Here is a 14,245-nt window from a genome sequence, read left to right as displayed (position 1 = left end):
ATAGACACATCTATATACAAAAAAAAAACGTGCCCCCCGCACCTTCCACGAGGGTCCGCCTCTGTGTAGAATAAAAGTTTGGGAAAATGCATAAGCCAAAATCCCTGAGACACACCTAACTTTTACTAAGGTCCTATTACCTCCCTCCCCCCACCTCTCCGAACTTATTTTTTACCACTTTTCGGCCTACGTGGCTGAGTCCGTGACTTCACCTATGTTAGACACGTGGGTGCAGTTTTTAGACAGCACTAACCAATAAAAATTGGCCATGTGTTAAAATAAACTTGAAAAAAATAAATATTAACTCAATTGTCTTCTTCTTTATTATTGTTCTTCATGTTTGGAAAAAAAAAACCTCCATTATCATAAGTTAAATTGCTCCTTTCTTCGAAAAGCTAACAAAATAAAATCAAGAACAAACTAGCCTTTGAACTCAACCACGATTCTTGATGACTTAGAAGTAGGGGTGTATATAGGTCGGTTTGGTTTATTTTTTCATTAAAAAAAATCTAAAGCAATTATGTTGGTTTATTAAATCTAAATACCAAATCAAATCACGCAAAGTCGGTTTTTTGGGTTTCGATTTTAGTCTGTTCTTTCGGTTTTTTTTTTTTCCAGTTTTTTACAACTTAACGGTGTTTGAAAAAGAGATCAAATATATTTTCACCTACCTGTGTGATAAGCTAAACTTAAGAAACGTTAAATGAATAGAAATTTTCGTAAAGACGGTAAAATTCACATTAGTACAAAATATATTTTTTTGAAATATCAACGTTCATTATGTTAAATTAATAAGATTAAAGGATACAGTCAAACTGAATACAAAACGAAATATTTACAAAGTACATTGTTAACTTCAAATTTGAAAACTATAACAATATAATTGTAACTTCGAATCTTAATACAAAATAAAATATTTACAAATTTTGCAAGCCCAAATTTGAAATAAAATATATAAACATTGAAAACTATAGACTAGCTAAAATATATTAACAAAGTAGATTATAAGTAATATTTCTTTTATCTATAATATTTACAAAAATTTTACAAGCCCAAATTTGAAATAAAATATATAAACATTGAAAGCTATAAACTAACTAAAAATATATTAACAAAGTAGATTATAAGTAATATTTTTTTATCTATAAATAAAATAAAATTATATATATAATATTTACAAAATTTTACAAGCCCAAATTTGAAATAAAATATATAAACATTGAAAGCTATAAACTAACTAAAAATATATTAACAAAGTAGATTATAAGTAATATTTGTTTATCTATAAATAAAATAAAATTATATATATAATATTTACAAAATTTTACAAGCCCAAATTTGAAATAAAATATATAAACATTGAAAGCTATAAACTAACTAAAAATATATTAACAAAGTAGATTATAAGTAATATTTTTTTATCTATAAACTAACTAAAAATATATTAACAAAGTTATAATATTTTTTATCTATAAATAAAATAAAATTATATATATAATATTTACAAAATTTTACAAACCCAAATTTGAAATAAAATATATAAACATTGAAAACTATAAACTAACTAAAAATATATTAACAAAGTTATAATATTTTTCTATCTATAAATAAAATAAAATTATATATATAATATTTACAAAATTTTACAAACCCAAATTTGAAATAAAATATATAAACATTGAAAGCTATAAACTAACTAAAAATATATCAACAAAGTAGATTATAAGTAATATTTCTTTATCTATAAATAAAATAAAATTATATATATAATATTTACAAAATTTTACAAGCCCAAATTTAAAATAAAATATATAAACATTGAAAACTATAAACTAACTAAAAATATATTAACAAAGTAGATTATAAATAAAAAAATTTATCTATAAATAAAATAAAATTATATATATAATATTTACAAAATTTTACAAGCCCAAATTTGAAATAAAATATATAAACATTGAAATCTATAAATTAACTAAAAATATATTAACAAAGTAGATTATAAATAATATTTTTATCTAAAACATAAAGTGATAGCTTTTTGAAATTTTGGGAAGTGTAAAAGCTATTTTTGAACTGATAGCTTACTTTTTAGAAAGTTGAAAAAGTGGTGCCCAGCGCGTGTTGAACAAAGTTTTCAACTTATCTGGTTTATATTCCACGTAGGCCGAAAAGTGGTAAAAAAATAACTGAAAAATAAGTTCGGAGGGTTAATAGGACCTTAGTAAAGGTTAAGTGTGTCTCAGGGATTTTGGACATAGGCAGGGGGTACTTATGCATTTTCCCTAAAAGTTTTGATAACCTCAAACGTGATATACAATTAAACATGCCGCTGCAAAATTTACCTCATTTTTAAGTCTTTACACTGTAGAGTTCACTGTAGGAACAAGCTTCAGCTAGAAGCATTCCAAGATCTTAGATATTTTACATATGAAGTAGACAAACCCATGCGATGAATCAAATAATTGTTTTAGTACACAACCCAGACTGTAGCAAACTAAAAGAGCAGCGTCCAATCTTGTAAGAATCGCAGCTAAGACAGTCTGATTGCCATTTCTTGAAGCAGTGCCCGCTTTTGTGATGTATTAATTACTTGATTGGATTCTGCATTTTCAAGCACATCTGCAATTATGGCTGCTGCATGGCCCAGAGGTTCTTCTGCTGCTCTCTTCAGCATAAAGGCCTATAAAACACTAGTGTTAGATGTAACGATAACGCCTCAATCCCAATCTAGCTGGAATTGATTGTATGAATCCATGTCACTCCATTTAAATCAAGTCATAGTCCAAAAGACAAGTGCCATACGTGTGCGGGGTACCAACAGCAGTACTTGTTTAGTAATCTCAAGTGTCACCACCAAACGAAAAAGGAGAAACACAAGGAACCAAGAGAATTGGGCATTATGACAAGATTTTGGCCGAACATCATCTAAAAAACAATAAAAAACGTATGGAGATCCTATACTACTAACTCATATTATAAATTTTAGTTGCTGACTCACAGAATGATAACTCGTTGACTTGGAAAAGCATATGGAGATCTAAAGTACCACTGGAAGTTGCATATTATGTGTGTCTAGCGATAAAAACTCAACTTGACACAGGATTATCTGCAGGTTTTCAACTTTGCAAAAGGTGCTACCTTTATGGATCAATCATTTGTTTTTTGTATTGCCCTGTGTTGTCTCACAGCTGCAGGATCTATTTTCAAATATGCTGAGATAAAAATGGATATGTTGAGAAGCTGGTGTGGAAGGGGTATGTCAAAGGAGCAATAGAAATGGTGGAGAACTTCCCAGCCATTATTTGGCCATTTGGTGGACAATTTGGAAAGAGAGAAATGAAAGATGCTTAGAAGATACAAACCGGTTCTACACAGAAGCTAAATAACAACTGGTTTCTTTTTGGTGCAAAGAGGAATTGGTTGGTGATGCAGAATCTCTTACTTCCTGTGACCGTTTATCAAAGAACAAATTGCTTCTAGACCCACTAGAATCCATGCTGTTAAGATCGATGTGAAGGCTAGATTCTTTTTGTAATTATTTCAAGCGCGCACACACACACATATATGATACTACTGACCTTTAAAAAAAACTAATAGCTTCGATACAGTAAGGACACAAAGCAGAAGAAATACAACAATAACATACCTAGTGTAATCCCACAAGTGGGTTTGGGGAGGGTAGAGTGTACCCAGATCTGTGTAATCCCACAAGTGGGGTTTGGGGAGGGTAGAGTGTACTCAGACCTGTGTAATCCCACAAGTGGGGTTTGGGGAGGGTAGAGTGTACCCAGACCTTACCCCTACCTCGGAGATATAGATAGGTTTTTCCGGATAGACCCTTGACTTTAAATAAAGTATTTTCAAGCAGTTTAAAAAAGAGAATACATAAATGTGAACAGTAACAACAACGAAATAATGTGAAATGGGAGATGCACACAACATACAGAGTAAGAATAATAATGCCAAAAGAATAATGTGATAACCAAAGAACAAAAAAAAAAACACAGATGATGATTGAAATCAAAGAACAAGAAACTAATAGACTCGTGCTAATACCACTGCAAGAAAGAAGGTCCAAGTACTAACACCGATCCTATCCCACAAAAAATTCTCAACTACCAACTAAACTTCTACCCTAATTCCCAACCTCCAAACTCTCTTATCTAATGTCACCTCGATAAGCTCAAGATGTGTCATGTCTTGTATAATCACTTCCTCCAAATATTTATTCGGTTCCCAGCAGAAGAAATGAATGATTTTAGAATTAATATTTCCCATTCCAACCACTTCCAAATCGCGAGAGCTCTTTACACCCATGATATTATGGTACTTATTAGTGGGTAATAAAGATATGCCAAATACAACGGTCTCAGATCTAGGGGTGCTTATCAAGTGGTTCAGTTCAGTGTTGAATGTTCACACTTAACGGTTTGGCTTATCGGTTTTATATGTGTTAAACTGTTACCAAAACAATAAAATATTGGTTTCTTTGATTTGGCATAGCGGTTATCGATTGGGTTATCGGTTAATCGGTCAAGTAACTCACTTTAGCATTTCCACTAAAAATATGATCCTACAAATGGATAGACAGACAAGCAAAAATTAACGAATTGCCTGTCATGGCCAGCATATGTGAGCTTGCTGCTAAGATCTTTTTTTAATGAGCATTTCCACTACATACAAATGGAGGGACACAGTCATGCAAAAACTTTAAAAAATGCTAATCATAGTCATATAATAGGTGCTTAATTTGGAGACCATAGACAAATGAAGAATCATGTCCCGCAGAATTTAAAATACACCCAAACATAATAAAAATGAAACAGAACAAAAATGTGATATGGGAGAAATAAATTTTCTCAATACTTGTACATATCACAAAAGTTGTTAACATGGATACTTAAGTTGTTCTATGGGAAGCAACTGAAATTCTAATTAAAAAAAGAAAATGCTCGATATAGAGAATGTAAAATGCGGTCATAAACAAACAGTTATATCGTGTTTATTTAGCCAAGATGATTTTATATAATCACGGGTAACATTGTAAATTCGTTTGAATTAACGAGTTATACGAGATAAAAATTAGACGATCCATTCCCGAACCGATAACCCGTTTTTAATATTCTAAACCACCTCCAAACCATTAATCTGATATCCCAAAACCAATAATGCAATAACAATCTTTTGGTTGGGTTATCGGTTTCGGTTCGGTTTGAACACCCCTACTCAGATCCATGCTTCAGGGAACAAAAATTTAAGCACTGTTGAATTTTAAGGAGGAAGACCTGTCCATGATGTGTTATCGTCAATGTACAGGGTTGCTGATTCCAAGGTTCTCCATCTACTTGAACAGGAAATGCAGCAAAAAGTTGAATTTTTATCACTTGTCCTTGTGCAAGCCTCCGAGCCTTGGAAAGCCCGACCTGATTGCAACAACAATGCTCTTACCACAGAAGTTAAGCATTTAAAAGCAACTGAAAGATCAAATAAACCATAATAAAAATGTCCCAGAAACAATTGGATTTGTCTAATCAGATTAAAATAATAGCAGTAGATCACAATTCAAAATAACCCATCAAGAAACAATGATCCATCTGTTGCTTCTTCACCGTTTACTTACGCCTTAACTATATCTGCAACAACTCTTGCCACAGAACTACTGGACTACAAGATATCATTATTGATCAGATACCACATTGGGATATGAACACAAAATAACAGCTAAGTGATTAACATCACTAAAAACAGTATTGAAACATCTCCAGGAAACAAAGCTTTAAAATGATGATTATTTACTACATTAACATCATCTCTGGAACAGCCTAAAATATACCTGCAGCTTCCCCAGATGCCAGGTACCAGAAATGCTAACAACCTCCAGCATCTTATCGTGCATGGATTGAGGATCAAGATTATCATAGCTCTCATCTTCATTCTGCCACAAGTCTACTCCGCCCATGTAGCTCCCAATATTAGCTACAAGAACACCTTCTGCATCCTAGAAACAGAAGGACCGTGATCATTTCATATCTGATCAATTAACTAGTAGTTGTATTTTAAGTAATCTCCAGACAAGAAAACTGATTGTGGATATATAACAAGAAGTGAGGATGTAAAATGACTTGAAAGTAAACAAAAAAAAAAAAACATATGAACTTTTCACAAGAATTTTGCAGCTTTGCATTTGACAGATACCTCAGGAACCTCAATCTCAACACCATCAACCTCCACACGAACTTGCCATGGAAAATCTGCAAACGTCCTATCCATGATACTCTTGGCACCTTCTCTGGCATAAAGAACTTTGTTCATGAACTGCAAAAGTGTCCCCAAATATTTTCAGCATGGACAGAAATACACATAGATACATAAATGACTTAAATAATCAATATACATTATCCCCCTACATGAATCAAACAATCATGAACCTCAACCTCTAAGCGGTCGTTTGGTAAAGAGACAAGTTATGCAGGGATGAGTTATATCTTGCTGAATATTTAGTTTGATGTATTACACATTAGTATATAATATATAATTTAGACTATTTGTTTACTTTTAAACAACATACAACTTTCTTACTACGATGAGGGTTAGTTTGGTCATTTTAGCATTTTAATCCATATGTTATGTAATAACCACATTCTTATTCCACATTCTATCCAACATAAAATAATGCACACATTCCCGCATAACCTATAAGGGGTCGTTTGGTGGGGTGTATAAGAATAATGCTAATAGAATGTATTAGTAATACTTGCATTAATTATGCAAGATTACTTCTTATGCATTGTTTGGTTTGGTGTATTAAAAATAGCATGCATTGCATAATTTTATTTTATTTTTTTATTTTTTTTGATAACCGAGAAATCCATTTGTGACCCGCCCTTTGGACCAATCACAGTCGCCCATGTACCCTTCTCCACTTAAATACCGGGCTTCACTTTGCATGGTGTGGGGCTTGAACTTGCGACCTAAGCCACAAATCCTCCACCTTTTGCCACTCGAGCTAGGCCTTGGGGGCCATTGCATAATTTATTTTTAAAATACTTATTAACAAAAATACCCTCCACAAATATGGTGAAAAAGGTGTAAAAATGTTTTGAGGGGCAATTGGGTCTTTAAGCACGCTAATTCATGCATTGAATATCATTGCATTACTAATACCATGGATTTCCATGTATTAGTAATACATCCTCTCTACGTTCCAAGATAGGCGTACGATCTGCTACACACTACCCTTTCCAGACCCAACTTGTGGGGTTACACTGGGTATATTGTTGTTGTTGTTATGATGATGACACGAGTTTAACTTAAATGTAGAAACATAGTCGATGAAGATTCATGTAGTTGACCCCAACTTAATTGGAATAAAGGCATAGTTATCATATCAAACCTACCAACCAAATTGTCATGCTTCATATTCTCCACTTAAAACGAAAAGATATCTGCATTACCTGATTGTAAAACTTTTCGGGGTTCTCCTCCCTCATATTATGGATTTCTAATGCAACCTTTGCATCGCAACCAACACCTGAATATCAGTTGAACAACATTCATCAAATTCTATATCAAAGAAAGTGAGAAACTCACTCAACATTTCCAAGCAAAACATTCAACATTTTTTTATGTCACTGGAGATGATTTAGATATCACTATTATATATGACATGAAAAGTCAAGTCAACATACCAAGGTAATTGTTCAAGAACTTTGGAGGTTGAAGCAGCTCTCCCTGTTGATTTAAGACTGAAACTTTCCAACGATCAAGAATGGTTACCGCGGCTTGTTCTATATCATGCAAAAGTGTGCAAAGACCTCCTTGCCTCTCAACTGAACCCAAGCCACCACCCCAGGAAAGAACTCGAGCCAAATCATTTCCCGTCCCAGCAGGAAGTATTGCTACTGGTGGGGGTGAAATAAAGTTCTGTTTATCTATAGCATTCAAAACCCAACCAACAGTTCCATCTCCTCCACAAACGAGAATCCGGAAGTGAGGGACTCCTCTGAATAGATAAAGACCTATTTCGGGTCCTTCTGTTGAGCTCAACTCAAAGACCTAATTAGCATATCCATGCAACATCAGATAATGACACTCATGGACATCAAATTGTTGAATCTACTGAAAGGTAAACAACACTATGAAAGCTAATAGTAAAATAATAAATCACCTTCCATGATATTCATTACAATTGGAGCTGTAGTCAAGCTGGCAAAATAAGTAGAACTCAGGAATTAGCTATTTTACATTAGAACTCTGTAAAAAGGGAAAACTAAACTTCTTTCTATTTTAATTCTCTCCCTTTGACTTGATAGATGCCTGTGTAAGTCAAATTTTACAATCTTCATGTCAATTCAACTGAAAATGAAGATTGACGTGTCTCCTGTGACAAATGCCTTATATTATACCAGACGGGTAAAACATCAGCCTATTTGTCTATAGGTGAAACGTAAAATTATCAATTGAAATGTGGTCAAACAGCTATCCTAATAATGTATATGTGATATGACCGACGCCCAATGCCCCGCGGTTCATAAGCTTCTTTTATTGATATGGTAAACCCTAACTTTGTAGCTAAGTCATATCCCATGGTAGTAACATTTCTTAATCTGTAAGTAACTGTTCTACTGATTCACAAATCTTCATACATACATAGATAGAGGGCGAACAAATTTCAATGTAGTCGTGCCAAAAGAGAAGTGACTAGCTAAGAGATATTGCTCTAAATGACCTGACCTGCACAGGATTTAACAAAATGTTCAATCGCTGCCTAAGTGAATCTCCTCGCTGAGCTCCACTTTTCTTGTTTAGGAAAACTAGCAGAGGCCTAGCATCTGGAGGCAAATCAGTCAATTCATATTTCTGTTTCATTCGTATTAACCGAGACTCATCCTTCTGATTGATAGAAGAACTCCTCTTGAAGCTGGGTATAGATACCAGCTTTTTCAGAACACTTCCTTGATGCTGATCTACACTCTCTCTCTGTATACCACCATTATAATTTTCCTCTTCTCTGTAAGTATCATTTACTTGATAAGTATCTGCGGTGCTTTCAGTGGATGTGTTACCAATAGTGTCACCATTGCCTGTGTCCGCAGAGACCACATTTCCATTTTTTTTGTTATTGTGTTTGTGTTTGTATTTCTTGCTTTGACTTCGAATACTAGCACGTACTGAAGATGCAATCTCATTGGCTCCTTGTGTGATGGAACTAAGCAGTCCACCAGAGGATGTCCTAGTTAACTCTTTAATATGAAGAGGCGATAAAATAAGCCTTCTGAAAGGGCCCAAGTCACAAATATCACCTGTTTCATTAAACATATTAGCATGGCAATCAACGTGAACCAGGCACTGACACCATAAGCAGCACCATACAGGGGAACCCCCAAGAAATGAACTGCTGCACGGCTCTTCACAGTAGCTGCAGAAACAGGATTCATCTGGTTGATCTGCTACCTCTGTCCACCGAACTGCCCACTGATGTACCACGTGCCTATATCCAAACATTGATACACATTTGCAATCCTTAAGAGCACTCGATGAGCAACTAAGATGAGCTGCTGCACCACAAGTGTTGCAGCAATTAAAAAAACTCTCTGATGCCACCATCGGTCCAAGAGTTTGAGATGGAGACATAGACTGTAAGCAGACACAGCAATTTAAACTTTTTCCTCTAGATATGGATTCCAGAGTCCAAGTATGAGGAGCTACAGGGACCTTATACTTGGCTTTCGGGTTTTTCTTTGACCTAGCTATGGCTTTCATCCAACTAATGTTTACGTTCCTTCTCCATTGGAAAGCTATATAAAAGATAGTGAGAATTCCAACTAAACCAGCAATGAAAAAGGAGAGAATTAAGAACCACGATTGAGCCATCTCGGAGGAATTTTTCCTGATCCAGCTAGGAAGCGGAAACTCTAATTCTCGATAGTCTTCCATTTCCTAATTATATTCCCATAATGTTCACAAACATCTGCAGAACATATCCTAAAGTAACAAATCAACAGCCAGAAAGGGCATTAACCTAACATATATAACTGCATTGTGCAACTTCTACTGAAGAAACCATTTGAAGCCCCAGAAGCTGGTTATGAGTCCCCTGAGGTCGGTTACCTTGTTTCCCCAATAATCACATATGTTCCAGTGAAGTACTCAGGTAATGATGGTTGTACACTCCAAACTTGCAATTCTGCTCATTTTGTTTGCCCTCTCAAAGGGCTGTAAACTTTTCGACGAGGGTAGCAAAGCCAAAAAAGTACCCTGCAATAAGGAAAGGGATTACAACAACAACGACAAACCCAGTAAACTCCACTTTGTGGGGTAAGGGGAGGGTAGAGTGTACACCTTATCACTACCTCTCTGAGGTAGTGAGGTTGTTCCCGAAAGACTCTCGGCTCAAGCAAATCAAATCAGTAATTAAAAGATAAACATGACTAATAGCAAAGTAGTGTGAAGCATATATGCAAGGAACCATGATATCAACAACAAGGTGCAATCACCTAAACACAGCAAACCACAGATGCTAATCAAATCAAAACCAAAGACTACATGAATATCCTAAAACTACGATCGACACATAGCTCCACCCATCCAAAGACCGGAATAGGCTAGTATTAAGAACACCTCTCAACTACCTACTAATCTTCTACTCTTATCCGCAACCTCCATACCCTCTTATCTAAGGTCATGTCCTCGATAAGCTGCAAATGCATCATATCCTGCCTAATCACATCTCCTCAATACTTCTTTGGCCTACATCTATCTCACCTCGCACCCACAATATCCAACCACCTGCACCTGCTTATTGGGGCATTTGCACATCTCCTTTTCACATACCCAAACCATCTCAGTCTCCCTTCCCTCATCTTGTCCACCACAGAGGTCATTTCCACTTTCGTGGAAATCCTCATTCCTAATTCTACTACTCCTAGTATGCCTACACATCCATCTCAACATCTTTATTTTCGCCACTTGCATCTTCTGAACATGGAAATTCGTGATTGGCCAACACCCTGCCCCATACAACAAAAGTCAAAGTCAGTCTAGCCACTACTCTATAAAACTTACCTTTAAACTTTGATGGTACCTTCTTGTCACACAAAATGTCAGATGCAAGTCTCCACTTCATTCATGCTTGATCTCCCCATTCCCTTGGATCAAAGACCTCAGATACTCAAATATCTCTCTTGGGGATAACTTGAGCACCAAGCCTCACTAGGAAATATATAAGGGTAATAAGGAAAGAAATTAAACAAGGAAAAAAATATAGTTTTAATATGGCAACAAACGAAAGGATAAGAAAAGGGACATACGAAGGAAATCAAACTAAGGAAGTAACAACTAGTGTAATTCCTTATGTTATATAAAGGGAAATAACTCATATGAAAAGACACAAGGAATAACTTGTAGTACTCCCAGTGGAGTTTCCATGTTGTCACACCTCATTTTCCTTACGAAAGGGCAGGCTAAGAAATGTCACAACTCTTTTAGAGGTTTAACAGAGAAGGGTCACTCCCTCACATGTTAAGGTGCGTTATGGCACCATTTACTACTACTAATTGCAATTAACTTTGTTTTCAGCCTCACCATACCTTGATCTCATACTCTCGTACACTTTGCTTTAATTTAACTTTATGTGTTGTTGATTTATCATTTATTTTTAGTCCCTCACATTCAATTAGCCACCAAAATTATGTGGTATACATTTTATTTTTTTTGATGACTAGGGAAAACCCGCAGCCGCTACCCTTTGGGTGCGCACACAGGGTAAAACCCCCGCTCCTATGCAATAGCTCGCAAACCACATAGGAGAGCTAACCCGCACTAGGCAAGCCTGGTACGACGAGCTCGACCCAGAAGGCAAACCCCTTGCTTTCGCTGGCAAGGGGTTTCGAACTTGAGACCTCCAACATGGAAGTCCCAAGCTCAAACCACTGGGCCACCCCGAAGGGTTTATGTGGTATACATTTTACAAACAATTTCTTTTCTTTTGTGAGATGCTATAATTTATGGGGATCGTCTAGAACATGCTGTGTGGAATAGAGAATAATCAAAGGATGGATTTTCTTGTACACGATGTTGGAGGCTTATCACTCCGGGACCACCATTATTGTTCATCACCTCGGCATTTGGAATTATTTCTGGTAATTTTTATTAATTTGACTCTTCACAAACAAGGTAAGTCTCTTGATCTTCACAACTTTTACTTCCCTTTATGCGTAGTTGTATTTGTAGATGAACTTCTTTTTAATACACTTTTATGTCACTCGTACCAACTAGCATGTCTCATTTCCTTGTGAAAGATGGGTCAGGACATGTGACAACTCTTTTTAAAATTTAAAAGAGAATAGTCACCACCTAACGAGGTAAGGTGTGTTAGGACACCATTACTAATAATTGCAATTAACTCTGTTTAATTAGTCTACATCACCAAAGATCGGGTCAGGGTTCAAATTACCTAAAGAGAATGTGTTAATCACCTTTCGAGGTCAACAACTATGGGTCTAGTTCGGATTTAGAACTATGTGGAATAACTGATTAAGAAGACAAAATACACAAATATGTTAGTCAAATTTTGAAAATAAAGTAAAACAACTTGAAGCAAGAATTAAACATGTCTTTTTAAAAAAATTGATAAATAATCCCCCAAGTTCTTGCAACATCCCTTCCCTTTGGATTACAACCGGATAGGAAGTACTCTCTCTGTTTCAATTTGTTTGTCTGGTTTTGACTTGACATGGAGTTTAAGAAAGTAAAGAATACTTTTGGATCTTGTGGTCTTAAACATAAGATATCAGAATGTTCCAGTACCAAAATGTCCTTTAATCTGTGATCTTAAACATGTCATGTGCAAAGTTAGAATTAAAGAGCGCTAAAAAGGGAAAGAGACATTCTTTTTGAAACGGATTAAAAAGGAAAGTGGACAAACAAATTGAAATGGAAGGAGTATTTTATTACTGCCTCCCTTCTAAAAAGAAAGATGGATTCACAGTATGAGCTATAAGAATCTACTTTTGGCTTCACTTTGGACATTGATTTTCACAATATATTTTAAATGAACTTTTACATAGTTACAAATTACACAAATTTCTACAAAATCACAACTTTATCATAATATAAAGTATTCAGAAGATGTTTGAATAAATCATAGTTTGAAACAAATACTTATTAGTTTTCTTCCCCAAACAGTAAGAACGATATAGATCCATGTTTATATGTGTGTAACTAACCAACGGATACATCCATGGCACTGCATAGTATGTTACAGTTGAAACATATTTGCAAACCCCAAGGCAACCACCATCACCACCAACGGGAAAAAGTGAAGGCCAAAAATTTTATGATCTTCAGTATTTCTCATTCATAATTCTAAGTGCTATACTTGCTTCTCTAATCAAATCAAGTCATAACGAAAAATTTAACTTCAAAAAAACATATACAAATTGATCAAGCGGAAAGATAGTAGTACCACCTAAAAAGGTATCAATCAAACCAACCCTCAATGACAGACAAAAACGTTCAGATTATATCATTTTCCATAGAACCAGAGGTTCTCGAAATTACTTTAATCTCAACACTGATAAAAGTTTCCAACCAAAGTCAGAAAAGAATATAGGATAAAAATAAAAAGAGAAAATTGAGTAACACATCACGATGTTTAACCAAATATATCTATATATATATATGTGATCACAAATCGCAAGAGGAAATGCCATACCAACAACATGTCAATCCCAGAAAGCACCAAATGAACAAAATAAGAAGAGATCGAGTTATGTTTTTTATCTCTGCAAAACCCTAGCTAGTGAAGAATCAAAGGAAAAGTGTAGTGAAGCAAAGCAAAAAAGCAAATCTGCACTGTTTTATACCGCTTTCAGCAAATACAGGATTTAAACATATAAATATAAAAAACAACAATTAAGGTATATTTAATGGGTTACCTTACTTTATTGTCTTGGGTTTGCTTTGCTTTATATGCTTGGGTTTGCTTTTTATTTATCTATGCATATTTTGTAGTAAGAGGTTATTTGGTAGAGTGAATGATAAAATTACTGAATGCATTAGTTATATTAATGGTGTCTTGTTTGGTACATTTTTTTCATGTTATGTATAATTAATGTTTGTATGAGTTATACACTCTATCTGTATTGAGGAATGTATTATTAATATCATAGATTTTTGTGTAACTTACGTAAATCACATAGTGTAAAGAGTAATTACATCATATCCCTATTCTTTTTCTAAT

General features: G+C 34.8%; 1 protein-coding gene across 2 annotated transcripts; it reads right to left on the bottom strand.

The window, feature by feature from the left end:
- Positions 1-2,315: 2,315 nt before the first annotated feature.
- On the bottom strand, positions 2,316-13,788 carry LOC125840511 (diacylglycerol kinase 1-like). Of its 2 annotated transcripts, none has more exons than XM_049519482.1 (8): positions 13,718-13,788; positions 8,737-10,260; positions 7,692-8,058; positions 7,458-7,534; positions 6,199-6,318; positions 5,837-6,001; positions 5,289-5,426; positions 2,316-2,683 (listed from the first exon to the last, which is right to left on the bottom strand). In XM_049519482.1, exons 2-8 carry the CDS (start codon positions 9,937-9,939, stop codon positions 2,534-2,536), a joined length of 2,220 nt encoding a protein of 739 aa, XP_049375439.1. In that variant the 5' UTR covers positions 9,940-10,260; positions 13,718-13,788; the 3' UTR covers positions 2,316-2,533. The 2 variants fall into 2 exon arrangements, with proteins under 2 accessions (XP_049375439.1, XP_049375438.1); XM_049519481.1 differs by lacking the exon at positions 13,718-13,788 and adding an exon at positions 11,068-11,141.
- Positions 13,789-14,245: the final 457 nt, after the last annotated feature.

The sequence above is a fragment of the Solanum verrucosum genome, unplaced genomic scaffold (genome assembly GCF_900185275.1).
Source record: "Solanum verrucosum unplaced genomic scaffold, falcon-dt-bn FXZP01000181.1, whole genome shotgun sequence".
NCBI classification, from domain to species: Eukaryota; Viridiplantae; Streptophyta; class Magnoliopsida; order Solanales; family Solanaceae; genus Solanum; species Solanum verrucosum.
The sequence above is the reverse complement of the archived record's forward strand: the minus strand, read 5'-3'. Positions and strand labels throughout refer to the sequence as shown.